General features: G+C 60.9%; 1 protein-coding gene across 8 annotated transcripts in view; it reads left to right on the plus strand.

Annotated features, from left to right (window-relative positions):
* Positions 1-8,993, plus strand: part of EMID1 (EMI domain containing 1) — a 10,933-nt gene extending 1,940 nt beyond the window's left edge. Inside the window, exons 2-16 of one of the 8 annotated variants that reach the window (XR_012634694.1) lie at positions 457-582; positions 715-818; positions 2,941-3,030; positions 3,126-3,187; positions 3,333-3,468; positions 3,953-4,060; positions 4,268-4,405; positions 4,666-4,752; positions 4,866-4,918; positions 5,016-5,069; positions 5,202-5,246; positions 5,330-5,374; positions 6,137-6,221; positions 7,145-7,235; positions 8,442-8,475. Coding sequence is in view for 7 of the 8 variants with exons in the window: in XM_074921140.1 (XP_074777241.1) it covers positions 457-582; positions 715-818; positions 2,941-3,030; positions 3,126-3,187; positions 3,333-3,468; positions 3,953-4,060; positions 4,268-4,405; positions 4,666-4,752; positions 4,866-4,918; positions 5,016-5,069; positions 5,202-5,246; positions 5,330-5,374; positions 8,442-8,879 (1,486 nt within the window). In the remaining variant the exon portion in view is untranslated. Of the gene's footprint in view, positions 1-456; positions 583-714; positions 819-2,940; positions 3,031-3,125; positions 3,188-3,332; positions 3,469-3,952; positions 4,061-4,267; positions 4,406-4,665; positions 4,753-4,865; positions 4,919-5,015; positions 5,070-5,201; positions 5,247-5,329; positions 5,375-6,136; positions 6,222-7,144; positions 7,236-8,441 lie in introns of all 8 variants that reach the window. The other 7 variants (XM_074921146.1, XM_074921145.1, XM_074921140.1 and 4 more) reach the window with 7 other exon arrangements.
* Positions 8,994-16,735: the final 7,742 nt, after the last annotated feature.

Here is a 16,735-nt window from a genome sequence, read left to right on the forward strand (position 1 = left end):
TACAGCGAGTCCTGCCTGCTATGGGGATGGGGGCGCTCAGTGTTGTGGCACTGGTGTGTGTGTCCCCCTGTATGCAGGGGGAAACTGAGGCTGGGGGGGGGGGGTGCCCAGGGCAGGCAGAGTGGGCAGAGCCTGGCATGAGGAGCCGGCGTGGGGCGGGCAGGCGGCTGAAGAAAGGAGCCTTTGTGCAGGGTGGGCCAGGGGCGCAGGGGGGGGCTCCGGGCCCCGCTCCAGGCCAGCCGGCGCCAGCGCCGTGCCGTGCCGGGAATGCAGCAGGAATGCGGGGCCCCAGCTCCCCCCGGCATGCCAGGGCAGCCCCTGCCTGGGAGGGTCCCCCATAGGCACCCCAAAAGGTGGAGGTGGGAATTTCTTGGGGCAGTCTGGGGAGCAGAACCCCCTGGGATGAGGAGATGGGAGCACCACCCCCAGCAGCCCCACGGTTGACAGTGCCAGCAGTTTCCCTTCCAGCAACTGGTGCTCCTACACAGTGACACGGACGGTGTCGTGCCACATCCAGAATGGCACCTTCCTCCAGCGGGTCTTCCAGAGCTGCCGCTGGCCCCTGTCCTGCAGCGGGGGCAGGTGAGCGGTGCCACCGGCATCCCCTGGGAGCAGGCACCCCGCATCCCACCCCAGCACCCCGGGGTGCTCTATTGCCTCGGGGTTTCAGACCCGGGATGGGTGTGAAAGCGCTGCCCCGCTCTGTGCCAGCAGCTACCGCACCATCGTCCGGCCCATCTACAGGGTGACCTACAAGACGCTCACGGCGCTGGAGTGGAGGTGCTGCCCCGGGCACGTTGGCGCCAACTGCGAGGAAGGTGGGAAGGGGCCTCATCCTGCCTCGGCACTGGGCTTCTGGTCCTCTCCACGGCTGGGGTGGGTTGGTGTCACCCAGGGGCTGGGGCTGGGCCGGGGCCCCCCCAGGCATCGGCAGCGTTGGTGGGGAGGGCTGGATGGAGAGATGGACCATGGCAGGGGGAGGGATGGAAGGATGAGTGTTCCTCAGTGGGTGGGTGTACGTTCCCATGGGTGGATGGGTGGGTGTTCCTGTGGGTGAATGGATGTGTGGATGGGTGGGTGGATGGAGGGAGGGAGGGTTGGGTGTTCCCATGGACGGATGGATGGGTGGATGGATGGATGGTTGTTCCCATGGATGGATGGATCGATGGGTGGGTGGATGGATGGGTGGATGGGTGGATGGTTGTTCCCATGGATGGATGGATGGATGGGTGGATGGGTGGTTGTTCCATGGGTGGATGGGTGGATGGTTGTTCCCATGGGAGGATGGGTGGTTGTTCCATGGGTGGATGGGTGGATGGTTGTTCCCATGGGTGGATGGGTGGTTGTTCCATGGGTGGGTGGCTGGATGGGTGGATGGATGTTCCTGTGAGTAGGTGGCTGGATGAGCATGTCCATGGAGAAGTGGTTAGATGGCTGGCTGGATGTTGCTGTGTTGGTGGGTGGGTGGGTGGAAGTCCCTGCATGTGGATGGATGAGTGGGTGGGTGGGTAGACAGAGAGAATTTCCTGTGGGTGGGTGGGTGGCCCTACGTTTGGCAGGATGGGTAGGTGCAGGGGTGAGTGGGCAGATGGATGTTGGCTGGCCATGCCCAGGGGTGGGTGACTGCAAAGATTGATAGATGGATGGGGTGTGGGTGGATGGACGGACAGATGGACATTCCTGGGTGGAGGGGTGCATGGCTGTGCCCGAGAGGGGATGCCTGCCTGCCTGCCTGCCCGCCTGCCACTCACTATCCCTGTGTGCGGCAGCTGGCGGGTGGGCAGCTGCCTGCCCGCGGGCAGATGAATGGGTGCGAGGCTGTGCCATGCCTGGTGGGACAGGCGCTGCCTGCCTTGGCAGCTGGCCCCCAGCCTGCCTCCTAACCGGGGGGGGGGTGTCTTTGTCTGCATCATCACTCGCATCCTCCTCCCTCCCTCTCCCCGCAGGGCCCCCAACTGCCGGTCCCCAGCCTGGCCCCAGCTCTGCAGGGCGTGGGGGGATCGGGCTGTAGGGGCAGCGGGGGGCACCCAGGAGTGGGGGCACCCTGGGGACAGCGGGGTGGCACAGAGGGCCTGCAGGACAGTGGCTGGCACGAGGGGATCTGGAGCCAGCTGGGTGGCAGCAGCACAGGGGAAGGCGGGGGGCTCTTCCTCCTCCTCCTTCTGCTCCTCCTCCTCCTCTGTGCGTGCTTGGCTGGATGCCCCACATCTGGGCCTGCTTAGGACAGAGCTGGCTGTCCCCTGCAGCATGGCGGTGGCCGTGCTGGGGTGGGGTGGCAGCGCAGGGGGGAGTGGGGGGGGCACGATGCCACCAGCTCTGCTCCAGACACCCCTTTCCTGCCGTGCCAGGTGGCCCCAAGTCACTGTCCCCAGGGTCCCTCGGTGGGGACAGGGGGCTGGGACACTGCAGTGGGTCATGGACTGGGCAGGGTCCTCGGAAATGTGGCCCCCCCTCCAAAGCCACCCCCCGAGCTGGGGTGTCAGGGGGGATGTTGCTGGGAGGAGCTGGCTGAGGGCCATGGGGATGTTTGGAGGGATGGGGTTCAGGACTGGGGGGGGTGGGGGGGGTCTTGCTCACGGTTAGGGGCTGGGTTTGGGGGATCCGGTGTGTGGTCATGGGTGGGTTTGGGGGGGTCCGGCTCAGGGTTATGGGTGGGTTGGGGGGGTCTGGTTGGTCACCCATGGGTTCAAGAGGGATCTGGCTTGGAGCTATGGGTGGGTTTGGGGGGACCTGCCCTGGGGCCACAGGTGGGTTTGGGTCTCTGAGGCTCACCCGGAGCGAGGATGGGGCAGAACCAGCAGGAGCCCCTGCGACCTCCCTGCTATTTGGGGGGGAGGGGGTGCAGAAGGCTTTCTGAGCCCCGCGGCCCTTGGGGCGTCTCCCACCGGAGGCGATGCCCTGGGTGGGGGTGCCCCCATCCTGACCCCCACCTTGCCTCAGCAGAGCCTCACACCTTCCTCACCCTGCGGGACACCAGCCGCCCCAGCGGTGCCCCACGCCGGCCCTCCCTGCGCCCCACAGCTTTCTCAGGTGGGTCCCTCCCCAAACCAGCCGCGTTGGCGTGGGTGAAGAGGGGTGGGTGTCCCCCACCTGACTGCCCGTGCCCCCCCGCTTTCCCCCTGCAGGGTGCCTGAACTGCAGCCATGTCGGGGAGCTGACAGCCCGGCTCGCCACCCTTGAGGCGCAGGTGAGCCCCTCACTGTGCCACCACCCTGGGGTCTGGCCACCTCCCTGGCTCGCTGTGCCACCCCTCAAGGGGCACAGCAGCCCCGGGGGGGGTCACCTTATGGTCCCCTCTGCTGTGGTACCCACCCTTTCCATCTCATTGCCAGGTGGCCCGGCTATCGGTGGCCGAACCCCCCACCTCCCCAGCACCCAAAGGCAGCACCCCGGGCAGGGGACCGGAGACCGGGCAGCTCTGGGGCTCCCCAGCCGCCCGCGGGAGCCCCGGGGATGATGGTAAGACAGGTAATGCCACCTCATCCTGCAGCACCAGCAGTGGCAATGCCACATCCTGTGGCAGTGGTGGTGGTGGCAGGTGCCACCCAGCAGCACTGGCGGTGCCACTGCCCAGAAAAAGCACCCGGGTGTTACTAGTATTTGGGGGGGACACCTGGGGGACTCCCCTCTTGGAGCTCCTCACCTGGAGGGTCCCCACCCCAGCTGTCCCCGGGGGACGGTGGTGACATTGAGCCACACGTGGGGACCAGGCCAGCTCTGGGGAGGTTTGAAAGGCTTTGCCCCCCACCCCAGCGCTTTGGTTTGGGGCATGGTGGGGGCACCGGCGTGGGGCTGCTGCCCATGGGGTGCCCCCCTGCACCGATGCTCTCCTCACCCGCACTAGGGCTGCAGTGGGGAGCTGTGCTGGGGCGTGGGGTGGGGGCCGGGTGGGGGGGCACCCACCCAGGGGCCGTCCCCGGGGTGCTCCCCTGAGGATGCTGCTTTGCTTCAGGGAGACCCGGCTCGCGGGGGCCCCCCGGCCCCTCTGGCCCCAAGGGAGATGCAGGAGGATGGGGACCATCAGGCATTCCCGGGGTGAAGGGTCCAACGGGGCCACCAGGTAAAGGAGGATGGGGAGCCCCAGTGGGTGGGGGGGTCCCAGCCCGGTGCCTGGCTCCAGCTGAGCACCCCCATCCTGGCCGGCAGATCCTGGGGGGGTCTGTGCAGCAGTTCTGGGGCTCAGAAGGGCTCCAGCGCTGCGCAGCTGCAGGCATCAGGAGTTTAACAGGCATCCCCCCAATCTTCACCCTCCTCTTCCTCCCTGCAGGTCCCCCCGGCCCCCCAGGACCACCTGGCCGGGATGGAGCCAGGGGGCTCCCTGGAGAGAAGGGGTTACCTGGCCCCCCTGGCCCCCCGGGCCCCCCTGCCCCCGCGGGGCCAGCGATACCCCGCATAGCTGAGCCCAGTAAGGAGGGGCTGGGGTATGGGGGGGTCCCTTCCCCGAGCTGACCCCAAGGATGGGGATCGGGGGGGCTGTACCGTGACAGAACACCCCTGCCCTGGCATCAGGGCGGGGGGGATGCAGCCTGGCCGTGGGGAGTGGGCAGGGTGGGTGGGGGCATCACCTAGGCTGGGGGCAGCATGGCCAGATCCTGCCCGACCGGGCGGTGCTGGGAGCCCCGGGGGGGTCTGGCTCCTCTGCCCACCACCCCTGCTGTCCCCCAGGGGACCCACTCCTCTCCAACACCTTCACCGAAACCGCCGGAGGCATCATGGGTCCCGCTGGACCCCCCGGACCTGTGGGGCCGATGGGTGAGTTCCCCCCCCCACACACTTCCCTACCCCCGCACCCTGGCACTTTGGGGGTGCCCTGGTGTGAGACACCCTGCGAGGGCCAAGCTGAGCTGGGCCCCCTCTCTTTGCAGGTCCCCCTGGCCCCCCAGGTCCCATCGGGCCACCCGGCCCCCCAGGACCCGATGTAAGTGCCAGGAGCACCGGGGCGGGGGGCACGGGATGGGCTGGGCCCCCCCAGACCCCTTCCCGCGGCTGATGGCACCCACCTTGTCCTTGCACAGGGTAGAGCCGGGGCACCCGGAGCTGCCGGCCCCCCCGGGGAGAAGGGAGACAGGGTGAGTCCCTGCCAGCCCAGCACTGTGACACGAGTTGGGGAGGTCTCAGCTGGGGGTTGCCAGCCAGCATCTCCCGTAGTGGGGGGTCTGGCTGTGCACCCCAGGTGCTGACGGGCTCTCACTCCCCACCAGGGTCCCCAGGGCCACCCAGGCAGCCGTGGGCAGGACGGGGCACAGGTACGTCGCTGGGTCGGGCACCCCTTGGCCGCAGCTCCCTGTGCCCCCCCCTCCTGCCAGGCCCTCTCCTTTCTGTGTTTCAGGGCGAGCCGGGCCCCAGGGGCGAGCCAGGCGAGAAGGGCACTTGGGTGAGTAGCGGGTGGCACCGGGGAGAGAAGTGGGGACACATCTACTGACAGCGATCGGCCACCCCTGGGTGCTGGGGCGGCGGTGGTGATGGGTATGGGGGGAACCCCAGCCCCCTGCCCTGCTCTCTGCCACGTCTCATTCCTGGGACCCCAGTGGTGGCATGGGGGTCCCCAGTGGTGCCTAGTGCCCCACATCTCACCCCTGGGACCCCAACGGTGTCATGGGGTGGGTCCCCATCTGTGCCCAGTGCTCTTGTCACATCCCTGGGACCCTGACAATAGCCTGGGGGTCCCCAGCTGTGTCCTGCACTTGCACCTCACCCCTGGGACACTGGTGATGGCATGGGCGTCCCTGGCTGTGCTTGTTCCCCCCGCCCTCCGTTTGCTGGGGCAGAGGGGTACCACCCCTGCATGCTGTCCCCTCCCACAGAGGGGGTCACGCCATCAGCACGGCCCCCCCTGTGCCTGGGCAGCGTCTGGGGCGCAGAGCCAGCACCCCCCCCGGACTGCCCAGCACAGGGCACACTGAGCTGTGCTGGGGGCACAGGGTGGGCTCAGCCTCCCCAGGGGTAGGGCTGGGGGCTGGTGCCCGCCCGCCCCCGGGGGTACCCTCACTCCTTCCCCTGGTGTTGTGGCAAGTCAGGGGGTGCCGAAGGTGTGGGGTACCCGTATCCCCTCTGTGCCCCCCGCAACAGGGGAGGTGACCCGGGACTATGCGGGGATCTGGCCCCCCCCTCACCCCCGTCCCTCTCTTCTCCCCAGGGGGAGGGTTTGCACCAGCTCCGCGAGGCGCTGAAGATTTTAGCGGAGAGGGTTTTAATCTTGGAAACAATGATTGGGCTCTACGGTGAGTAGGGGGGGGCCAGCCCGGGCCACGGGAGGGGACAGGGACCCCTGGGGTGGCCCCCCGCTCTGTGGGGTGGCCCCCATTCCCGCTGGAAGGTCACCAGGCCCCCATGGTGTCATGGTGGCCCTTGGCTCGCTGATGTCATGGAGCTGCGGGGAGGGGTCCCTTGGCACCCCCTCCCCTCCGCCACGGAGGGCGGCCGGGCACCAGGGCGAGGCATTGGTCCCATCTTGGCTGTGGTGTGATGTCATCAGCTGAGCATGATGTCATCACCCACACTGTGCTATCATGGCCAGCACTGGGGACCGTTCGTAGGGTGAGGGCCACCAGGGCACCCCCTGCCTGAACCAACAGCTGGGCACCCCAGAAATGTCCCCCCCCGGGCACTGCCCAGGGTACCCACCTCAGGCAGGGACACCCGTGACAGTCTCTATCTTGGGGACAAGCTGGTGGCCCCCTGAGCAGGTTGGGGATGTGTCCACCACTGTGCCTGGGGGCTTGGCGTGCTGGGGGGTGGCAGAGGGAGCACCCTGCTGGGGCGTGCCCAGGCAGGGGACAGTCATGTCCCCATTGGGGTGCTGCCAGGGACATCGAGGCAGTGGGGGCCACCACAGGGTCAGCACAAGGGACCCCTGCCCCCCCCTGGCCCCATAGGGATGGGGGAGCCTCTACTATCCCCCTGGGGCCACGGGAGCCCCCGGCACCCCTCTGAGACCAGGAGAAGCACCTTCCTGGGAGACCTGGCACCCCCCACCTATTGCACCGGCACCCCCCACCCACCGGGGCTGCACCCATGCTCTGCCACCCATGCCGTGCTCTGCCACCCATGCCATGCTGTGCCACCCATGCTGTGCCGTGCCACCCGGGCCGTGCCCGCTGCGGGGCGAACACACGCTCTGCTCTGCTCTCTCACTCTCCCCCAGGCCAGTAGCTTCCAAACCCTCCTGCGGCAGCAGGCCCGGCTGGAGGTCCTGGCTAGAAGGGTCACCTTGCTGGAAGCCATCATCTGGCCAGGTAACCGCACCACCTTCTCTCCTCCCCTCCCCGCATGAGCTGGGCGCGCCGCGGCCTCCCTGGGAGCGGGCATGGAGCATGGGGGGCTGGAGCCCCTGGGGGAAGGTCCCTGGAGCCCCCCCAGGGCCAAGAGAGACCATGGAGGCCCTCTTGGATTGAGAGAAAACCATGGAGATCCTCTTGGACCAAGGGAACTGTGGAGCTCCTCAAGGATCAAGGGAGACCATGGAGCCCCATATGGCCAAGGGAGACCAGTGGAGCCCCTCTTGGATTGAGAGACACAATCACAGACACTCTTGGACCAGGGGAAATCCTGGAGCTCCCCAAGGATCAAGGGAGACCATGGAGCCTATGTCAAACCAAGGGAGATCCATGGAGCCTCCCAGGGCCACAGGAGACCATGGAGACCCTCTTGGATTGAGAGACAACCATGGAGACCTTCTTGGACCAAGGGAAATCTTGGAGTTCCTTGGACCAAGGGAAACCCTGGAGCCTCTCTTGGGCTAAGAGAGACCATGGAGACCTTCTGGATTGAGATGACCATAGAGATCCTCTTGGCCCAAGGGAAGCCCTGAAGCTTCTCAAGGTTCAAGGGAGAACCATGGAGCCCTTCTCAAACCAAGGGAGACCATGGAGACCCCTTTGGACCAAGGGAGCTCCTGGAGCTTCCCAAAGATGAAGGGGGACCCTGGAGGAGCCCTTGAACCCGGGGTGTCCTTGGAGCTCCTCTTGGACGGAGGAAGTCCAGGGACATCCGCCTCCTTGGCCCAAGGGAGACCCTGGTACCCGGTTCCCACTGTGCCAGGGTGCCCAGCTTGGGGGTAGTGGGTGACCCCCCACCCTCTTTCCCTCACCCCCTCACCCCCCCCGCCTCTGCCTCCCCTTTCCAGCTGTGCTTTCCTGCAGAGGGGACCCCGGCTCCCGGGGTGCCGGCCAGGGGTGCCAGGCAGGGGTGCCAGTCAGGGGGGTCCTCATGTGTCCCCCCCTGCCCTGGTGTGTGTGCCTCTCCCAGCATGTGTGTCCCTGGGGACAGCTGGCGCCGGGGGGCTTGACACTGTCACATGACTGGGGAGCAATGAACCCCATTTCTGCAGGGCAGGGGACCCCCACCCACAGCACCTGATGCCAGGGTGATTTTCTGGGGGGTGGTGTCTGGCATCCCACCACCTCCTGCTGCCTGACACCTCTCTCCTTTCCTCCCCGCAGAACCAGAGCCTGGCTCAGGCAGTGGCCCCCCCGGCACGGTGGCACCTGGCCCCCCTCGTGGCAAGCGTGGCAGCAGCCAGCCCCCCTACCGCATTGTGGACCCCCACCGGCGTCCCCCTAGCAAGCAGTGATGGAGTTAAAGGTGGGGGGGGTGTCACCCACTGTCACCCCCCACCCTGCACCCACCGCTGTGCCGGTATGGGCAGTAGCATTGCCCCGGGAGGGGGTGGCAGAATGGGGGTCACCCGCCCTATGTCCCCCACCCCCGCAGGGCACTTGGTGCTAGCCGGTGGCACGGCACCGGCCCCCCCCCCCGCCCTGCTTTGCCCCTCAATGCTGCTGCTTGAACCCCCACCCTGGGGTAGGGGCAAAGGGGTGCCAGGGCCCCCCTGCCCCTTTTCTGCCCCCACCCCAATGTGCAGCTCTGGGGATGCTTAATTCCTTCCCAAGCCCAACCCCCTGTGGCCACCCCCGTGCTGGGGAGGGGGCTCCGGGGGGGGGAACAGTGGTGGGGACCCCCCAGGTGTGGACCCCGCTGCACCATGTGCTTCATCCCGCTGCTTTGGGACCCTCAAGGTCATTAAATGCCTCTTGAATCCGTGTCCTGCAGCATCCTTCAGTGCTCTGGGAGACCCCCTTGGGTGAAGTGGGCACCCATGGGTGCTGGAGTGGGTCCCCTTCACCCACAGTGGGTGGCCTGGGGACAGCGGTGGGGTCCCATGGGGCTGCCAGTGGGATGGACGGGGCCACAGGGCGATGGGCTGCGACGACCTGCAGGGGTGACCCAGGGGACACATGGCTGTGCTGTGCCACCCATGGGACACCTGCCCATGCCACAACCACCCATGGGACACCCACCTATGCCACACAGGCAGTGCAGGACACACTGCAGCCCCGCAGTACCCACTGGGGCGCAGGCGGCCGGGTGCTTGTGGGCAGGGCCAGGGCTGTCCCTGTGGTGTCCCAGCATCCTCACCCACGGCCTCATGGGGCAACACTGCCAGCAGTGGTGGGGGGTGACATCACATGTGATAACAGAATCACAGAGAATCGTTCAGGCTGGAAAAGCCCCTCGGGATCATTGAGTCCAACCCTCAGCCTGACTTTGTAAAGTTCTCCCCTACCCCACATCCCCCACAGCTCATCCAAACGGCCCTTAAACCCCCCCAGGGATGGGGACTCCCCCCTCCCTGGGCAGCCTGTTCCACTCCCTCACCACTCTTTCTCTGAAACGTTTTCTCCTCATGCCCAGTCTGACCCCCCCCCCCCCCGTGGCAGTTTCCAGCCGTTCCCTCTTGTCCTGTCCCTGACCCCCTGGGAGCAGAGCCCAGCCCCAGCCTCTCTGCAATGTCCTGTCAGGAGCTGCAGAGAGGGATGAGGGCTCCCCTCAGCCTCCTCCTCCTCACACTGAACACTCCCAGCTCCTTCCCTGGCTCCTCACAGGATTTACTCTCCAGCCCTTCCCCAGCCGCGTTGCCCTCCCCTGCCCTCGCTCCAGCCCCTCGAGATCTCTCTCGTACTGCGGTGCCCGAACCTGGACCCAACGCTCCAGGTGTGGCCTCCCCAGTGCAGAGCGCAGGGGGACTGTCACCTCCCTGCTCCTGCTGGCCACACTACTGCTAATCCAAGCCAGGTTGCCGTTGGCTTTCTTGCCCACGCGGGCGCACTGCCGGATCATATTCAGCTGTTCCTCAGTTAAGAACCCCCAGACCCTCCTCTCCCAGACAGCTCCAGCCACCCCTCCCCAAGCCTGTAGCCATGCAGGGGGTGGTTGTGGCCCAAGGGCAGGACCCGGCACTTGGCCTTGTTGAAGCTCATCCCGCCGACGTTGGCCACCGATCCGATCTATCCCGGTCTCTCTGCAGAGCCTCCCTGTCCTCGTGCAGATCGACACTCCCGCGTCACTTGGTGTCACCTGCGAGCTCACTGATGACACACTCTGTGTCCTTATCGAGATCATCAGTGAAGATGTTGAACAGAAATGGTCCCAACACCGAGCCCTGAGGTCACCACTTGTGACCGGCCGCCAGCTGGATTTAGCGTCACACATGATGTCACACACGATGTCACGCACGATGTCACACGTGCCATCACACCATCATGCCAATAACGGCACCGCCAGGCTGGGCACAGGATCCCACACAGCGCCCACCTGGGCCTGCGATGTCCCCTGCTGGCACGTGACGTGCGACACCGGGTGACGTCACGCGCGGTCCTCAGCTGTCGCGTGACGCCGGGCAGTGACACCCCGCCGCCGCGGCCCCGCCTCCCCCCCGCGCCCCCCCGCTCCGCCTCCCGCCCCGAACGGCTCTTGCGCGACGGTCCCTGAGGGCCCTGGGCCGTACCAACCCGCGGCACGGCGGGGGGGGGCGCCCAGCGCCGCGGGGGAACCGCCCTCCCGAGGGGCGGCCGCTGCTGCGCGGGGCGGCCCCGGTGCTTCGCGGAGGGCGGGAGCCGCCGGAGGGGCGGCGGGACGGGGCGGGGCGAGCCCTCGGTGCGCGGCCGCCGGCGGGGCTCCCCCCGCCGCCGCTGTGGTCCGTCCCGCCGGGGCCGGGTGGCGCATGCGCGGTGCGGCGCGGCGGCGACGGCCGGACGTTGGGAGCGCGGAGGAGGAAGGCGAGAAAATGGCGTCGACGGGTGAGCGGGGCTGGGGGGGGTCGGGTCGCCCCGGGGCCTCCGTGAGGGCTGCCTCGGCGGGAGCGGCTGAAGCCGCACCGGCCTCCTGCCCCGGCGCCCGTCAGGACCGGCTGAGCCTGGGGCTGCGGCCACCGGCGGCGCCCCGGGGCCGCCCGGGCTGGAGGGAGCGGGGCGGGGGGAGCGCCGACGGGCCGGGCCGCGGCCCTGTGGCGGCGGGGCGAGGCGCCGGGCCCGGCTCCCCCGCGCTGCGGCGGCGGGCTCCCTCCCGGCTGGGCCGCGGGCTTTGTGGCCATCCTGGCCCCTTCCCAGCCCGTCACCCCCAACACCGCTGTCCCCGCGGGGGCCGGGACCCTCTGGTGCCTCCCGGGGGTTGCGGTGCCCAGGTTCCCTCTCCCAGGTATTTGCGAAATGTGTCCACCAGGGAGTCCTTGGTGCTCCAGCCCCAGCAGATTCTTTGAGTTATGCGCTTTCAGGAGATCACTGTCCTCGCTGGAGGCTTCCCCCGCACCTTCGGCCTTTCTGGTGGCTGCTCAGGATGGATTCTGGTGGAAATGTAATTTATTTGAATAAAACCAGTGAAGCATCATAGAAGGAAACATGCTTTTACACAAGTGTTCCAACTTGCGAATAGATCAAAAACAATACTTACCAACCACGGCAACATCAGCCTTAAAGTAGCCTTAAAGCCTTACAGCCAAAGGTCGGACCTCTCTGTGTAGGAAAATGTCACAAGCCATGGAGTGTGAGAGAATATGACTAATACCACCTTGGAGAGGTTTAAAAAAAAAAAAAGGTAGTAAAGACACATGTGCCAATGGAATTGTCAAAACAGGTTTTAAAAATACAGCTGTCTTTCCGCTTAATACATGGAAATGTTCTTCTGTGGGAGCTGCTATTTTAGGCTGCGCTATTGTGCTCTTGAGCCTCGTGAAATAGAAGGATGAAGATTAATTTCCCACTGGAAATAAAGGCTCGGAGATGGTTTTAACTAAATGAACCATAATATTTTTTTTAATGTTTTGTGTTAATCTAAATTCGAGCAAATTAGAAGGGAGGGATTACCAGAGACGAATTGCAAATTTGACACCTGGATTTAAATCCTACAAAGGGGAAAGTGTCCTGCCTAGGTAGGAGTGGGGGAAGGCTGTAAGAAGGGATGTGTGGTGGGTGTTTAATTGAAGACTGTGTGTGTAGCTCAAGGCCCCAGCAGCTCTTCTGGAGGGTGGTAGGTTGCTGGGGGTCTACCAGTGAGGCATGAAGGTTGGGGAGATCTGTGCTCAGCAGCCTGGGCATTTTTTAACAGCCTGGAAGACTCTGGTAGCCCAACAGCATGCAGAAAATGGGAGTTAAATAAGGAGTGGGGAGGTTCTGGTGGCTGGAGGGTGAACAGGCTTGGATAAGTGGAGCTGGGGTGGAGGAGGGTGTACGGAGGGAGGTCGGAGGGAGGATGGAGGGAGGCTGGTACAAGGAGGCGGTGGGAGAGAGAAGATGGATGAGGGGGAATGGTTTTTAACACTCAGGATTTAGCAGAGTTTAGAGCCACATGTAGACTGAAAAAAAAAAAGAGCAGTGACCCTGAATTTAACAGGCTAGCTTTTTCAGTGTTAAACATGACAACCTGTAAGGAAAGCAGGAGTGGTGCCAGAGTAGTTTAACAACTTGTGCAGTGCGTCTCAGGAGTGTGGAAGCCTTTGGGTAGCAGTTCAGTGTCTTAATTGTGCGCCACATTTCGGGCGTCTTCCTTGTGTGCTCTTACAGATTCCTGTGCTCTAGTGCAAGGTCGAAGTAATTAATATCTGCCAAATCGCTGCCAGAGTCACGGCACGTCCTTTCCTTGTCCGTCACCACACACCCCGGGGTTTTAACTCCAGCATCAGCTGAGGGAAACGCGAAGGAGGAAGAGCTGTAAGCTCACGTAGAGGCGTTAGGAGGAGGAGAAGAAAGCTTTATTAGGGGTGAACCCACAGTCTCAAGAAACAGGAAGTTTTGGTGTATGAAAACAGTGTTTTCAAATTTATTCCCGGTGCTCTATCGCCTTCAGTTGCAAACAGCATGGTAAAGACCTTGAAGCGGTCCCTACAACTTGGGGATAACAGAAGGCTGTAGGAAGTCATCAGTTGGGTTCCTCAGATTCATAATCTTCAGTTTTCCAGCTGCGATCAGCTTTCCGCGAGGTGCGACTGTGGTAGAAACACCAAAACCTCTTCTCGCACAGGACTGTCTGGCTCTGCCTGAGAAGAGCTCTGCTAACGTCCAGCTCTGCCTCCAGCTCAGTCAGATGCCGTGGCCCAAGTGGCAGATCCGAGCAAGGTCTGGTACTCACTCCTGATCTCTGGCCTCAGGACTTTTGAGGTCCCAAGATAGCTGGAATCTGGCTGGCAAGGTCTGATCTGAGCGATGAATTCATCGTTCGCTCTAGACGTTTGGATGAGAACTGGAGTTTCTCAGTGACTTTGAGGGAAAGCATACAATTAGGAGCTATAACCATCTCAAATATAGCCTTGTAATTGCCATGTGGATGCGTTTTCCGTTCCCGCCAGCAAATCTGTTCAGCATAGATTTTTCTGCTTGGATTTTCAGGATTGCAGTTCTCCTCTAAATCAGGATATTGGCGTGGATCGGGGTTTTGGGGATGGAATTGCTGCCAGCTGCCTGGCTCGAACCCTGCTAGGGGACAAGTGTTAGAACTTTCCAGCCATTTGTGTCCTTGAAAGTTAAATAGAAAGAGTGAAGTATGGTGGTTTCTACGATCCAAAAGCTTGCAACCTGGCCCTTTGAAACCGGGGGTGGGGGGTTTGTAAGTGTCAGCCCCAGTGTTTCTTTTGTTCCAAAACAAAACACCCTCCTGCCAGCCCCCTTGGGTGTCTTCCAAGGTGGCAGTTAAATTAAAGTAGGGTCATTTGAGATCAAAGTTGGTGCTGCAACCAGCAGTAACAATGAAGGGAAGAAAGGTTTTGTTTCCTTCAGAAAGACTGAAAAAGTGCATTTACCTTACACTCTTTTGAAACTGGATTTCCAGCGGTTTATAGCAGTTCTTTCAAGCTGCAGGAGGAAATTCCAGCTGCTGTGCTCTTACACTGTTAATTTCGTTAAGCCTTTGTCAACCTTTTTTTTTTTTTTTTTCTTATAGATTATAGCACCTATAGCCAAGCTGCAGCTCAGCAGGGGTAAGTAGCATTATGGTCTTAGCCTCTCTGTTTTAAAAAGATGTAATATAAGTATGTAATAATTGTGGTTTAGTCTTAACGTTGGTATATTTGTAAATCCTATGACTTTCTTTTAGATTTTTGTATTGCCATAGTCTTTCAGCAGAAATTATTTGAATATGTGAAAATTGCCTTATGATACGTGTTTTGCACAAGTCAGGAATACAGGGATGCCTTATAAATGTCTTTAAATTGATTTTACAGCTACAGCGCATATGCACCTCAGCCAGCTCAAGGATATGCACAGACCACCCAGGTAAAACACAGGACGGTTTTATAATTGCTGCTGAATCACGTGTCTTCCAGTAAACTACACGGGGCTGTGCCAGGCACGAAAAACGCTGAGCAGCAACAACAAAATCTGTTGTTAAAAGTTGTCTTGTAGTTTCCCACACAGCCCAAACTGCTTTCTTAAAGTGAAAACAACCTAAACACTGAGGCGCCTCAACAGTCCCCTTCTTTGTTAATATAGCTGAGCCTAAGGTGGTTGTTGTCGAGAGGATTATAAAAGCCTAATTCTCTGTGTATGTTTGACACCACCATGTTGGTGGGTGTTCTGCTCAGTGGTGTAGGAGAGAAAAACTTAAAAAAAAAGGGAGGGGTGGGGGGAAATTGCCATTTGTGAGATTGCAGCAGTTGGACAAAGGAAGAGGAGGGAATAGATTTTTTTCATGGCAGTATTGTTGTTAATACTATTAATACTCTCAGTTGGCTAGACTGCAAAATTATGATCTTTAAAAGATGAATTAAACCATGCTTATTTTTAATCCTTAGAATCCAAGTTACTAAAAGCACATTTGTATACACGCTCCAAGTATGTTTTCAAAGGTAAACTTTTGTCCTCAAAAAGTGGCGTCGGTTGAGTTGCCTCTGCCTCTCCAGAGAGGTTTCTAACGGGAAGATCCTGCTCCCCAAGAGTATGTCTTCATTATGGAGATAAAAGCACACCACTGTTGTGATGGAGCGTTACTGAGCAGCTTTTAATTGGTTAATTCTGGTTGTGGCAACAGCTTGGCTTTGGTGCTGCGGGGCTGAGCAGGAGCTGCCTTCCCATGCCTGCTCAGGCTGCGTGTGCCATGCTGCCTACTGCTTCTGCCTGCACTAGCCAGTTCAAGGCAGGCAAGGCTGCAGGAAATCTGTGCTCGCTTGTTCCTGCGGCAGGGTAGGAAGGCCCTTTGGCAAAAATCTGAGTGTTACAGGAGGAGCACAGGTTCAGTCTGGGCATTTGGATCAGCTTAAATGAAGGTGACGGGAACTTTTATTTTGAATAAGTATTTTGAGACAGAACAATTACAAGAACTGCTACCAAATGTGCAGGTTACACGGAAGGACAAGTGTCAGCAGGCTGGCAAGTGTAAGAACAGGCAGCTTCAACAACATCCTCTAGTGTGAGACTAAAACAACTAACCAACTAATCTCAGCTGTAGGCAAATAGCCATGGGAGGTTTGCAGCGTTTCCTGCCTCTTGATGTAGTGAGCTTCCCCAGGCAGTGACATAATCAATCTGGTCAAGGCTTTTCTACTCTTGATTAAGATCTGTGGCTTGAGTTCAGGGAGGCTGGCTCACAAGTAACACAGGTATAGATGCCAAGTAAGTCCCAGGCTCCCACAGGAGTCAGTAAAACCCTTTGAGAATCCGGACTTTAAGGCCATCTTCATGTTGCTTCTTGAGCTAAGAAGCTCAAGTAAGTAGAGTTTTATCCTAAACCAAACTGGTGGCCGCACAGAGCTGTAGAAAGTTGGCTGGTGCCTGAAGTTTGAGCCAGCTGGTCCATGGCGTGGGGCTGAGGTAGCTCTTTAGCTGGGAAAACTGCAGCGCCAGCAGCTCTGCGCTAATCCAGCCACGCTGCACTGCCGAGCGGGTCACCGCGGCTGAGGAGCTGCTTGGCCGTGCTGTCTTCAGGACTGAGTCAGACCATGGGCAGAAGCAGATCTTTACCGATAGTCCAGACTTGAAAATGAGCTCCAGGGAAGGTGTGAGCTGAGAGCTGGTCTCTCGCTGAACACAGAGGCACCAGAATGAGAGCAGATAGTTTGGTGATGGCAAACCCTTGGATGCTCCTGCTGAGCCTTGTCCTTGGATGTCTGTGTAAACTCCTGTTTTTCAAACTGTTGGCCAGTGGACATAAAGAATATTCAGAATAACTTCACTGAAACCTTAAATAGGTTCTTTGAGTGAACGCTAAAGCGCTTTTACACTGAAGTAACTGACTTGTTTCAGTTGGTGCAGTTCTGCCCTCTGAGTAGTCCACTTCCCCTACTTCAGGTTAGCCCTCAGGAGGTACCTGTGAGTGCTGACGGGTGCCCAGGCAATTAGGAGGAGCTGGATGCTTCCATGTTCCGCTTTACATAGAGCAGAGGTGTGTTGTGAAAATGTAAGAGGCTGCCCCTCCGGTCCTGGCACTGAAAAACTACATTTGTAGCTTCATCACAGATCTGAACTGAACTTTG

This window comes from Athene noctua, chromosome 17 (genome assembly GCF_965140245.1).
Source record: "Athene noctua chromosome 17, bAthNoc1.hap1.1, whole genome shotgun sequence".
Classification (NCBI taxonomy): Eukaryota; Metazoa; Chordata; class Aves; order Strigiformes; family Strigidae; genus Athene; species Athene noctua.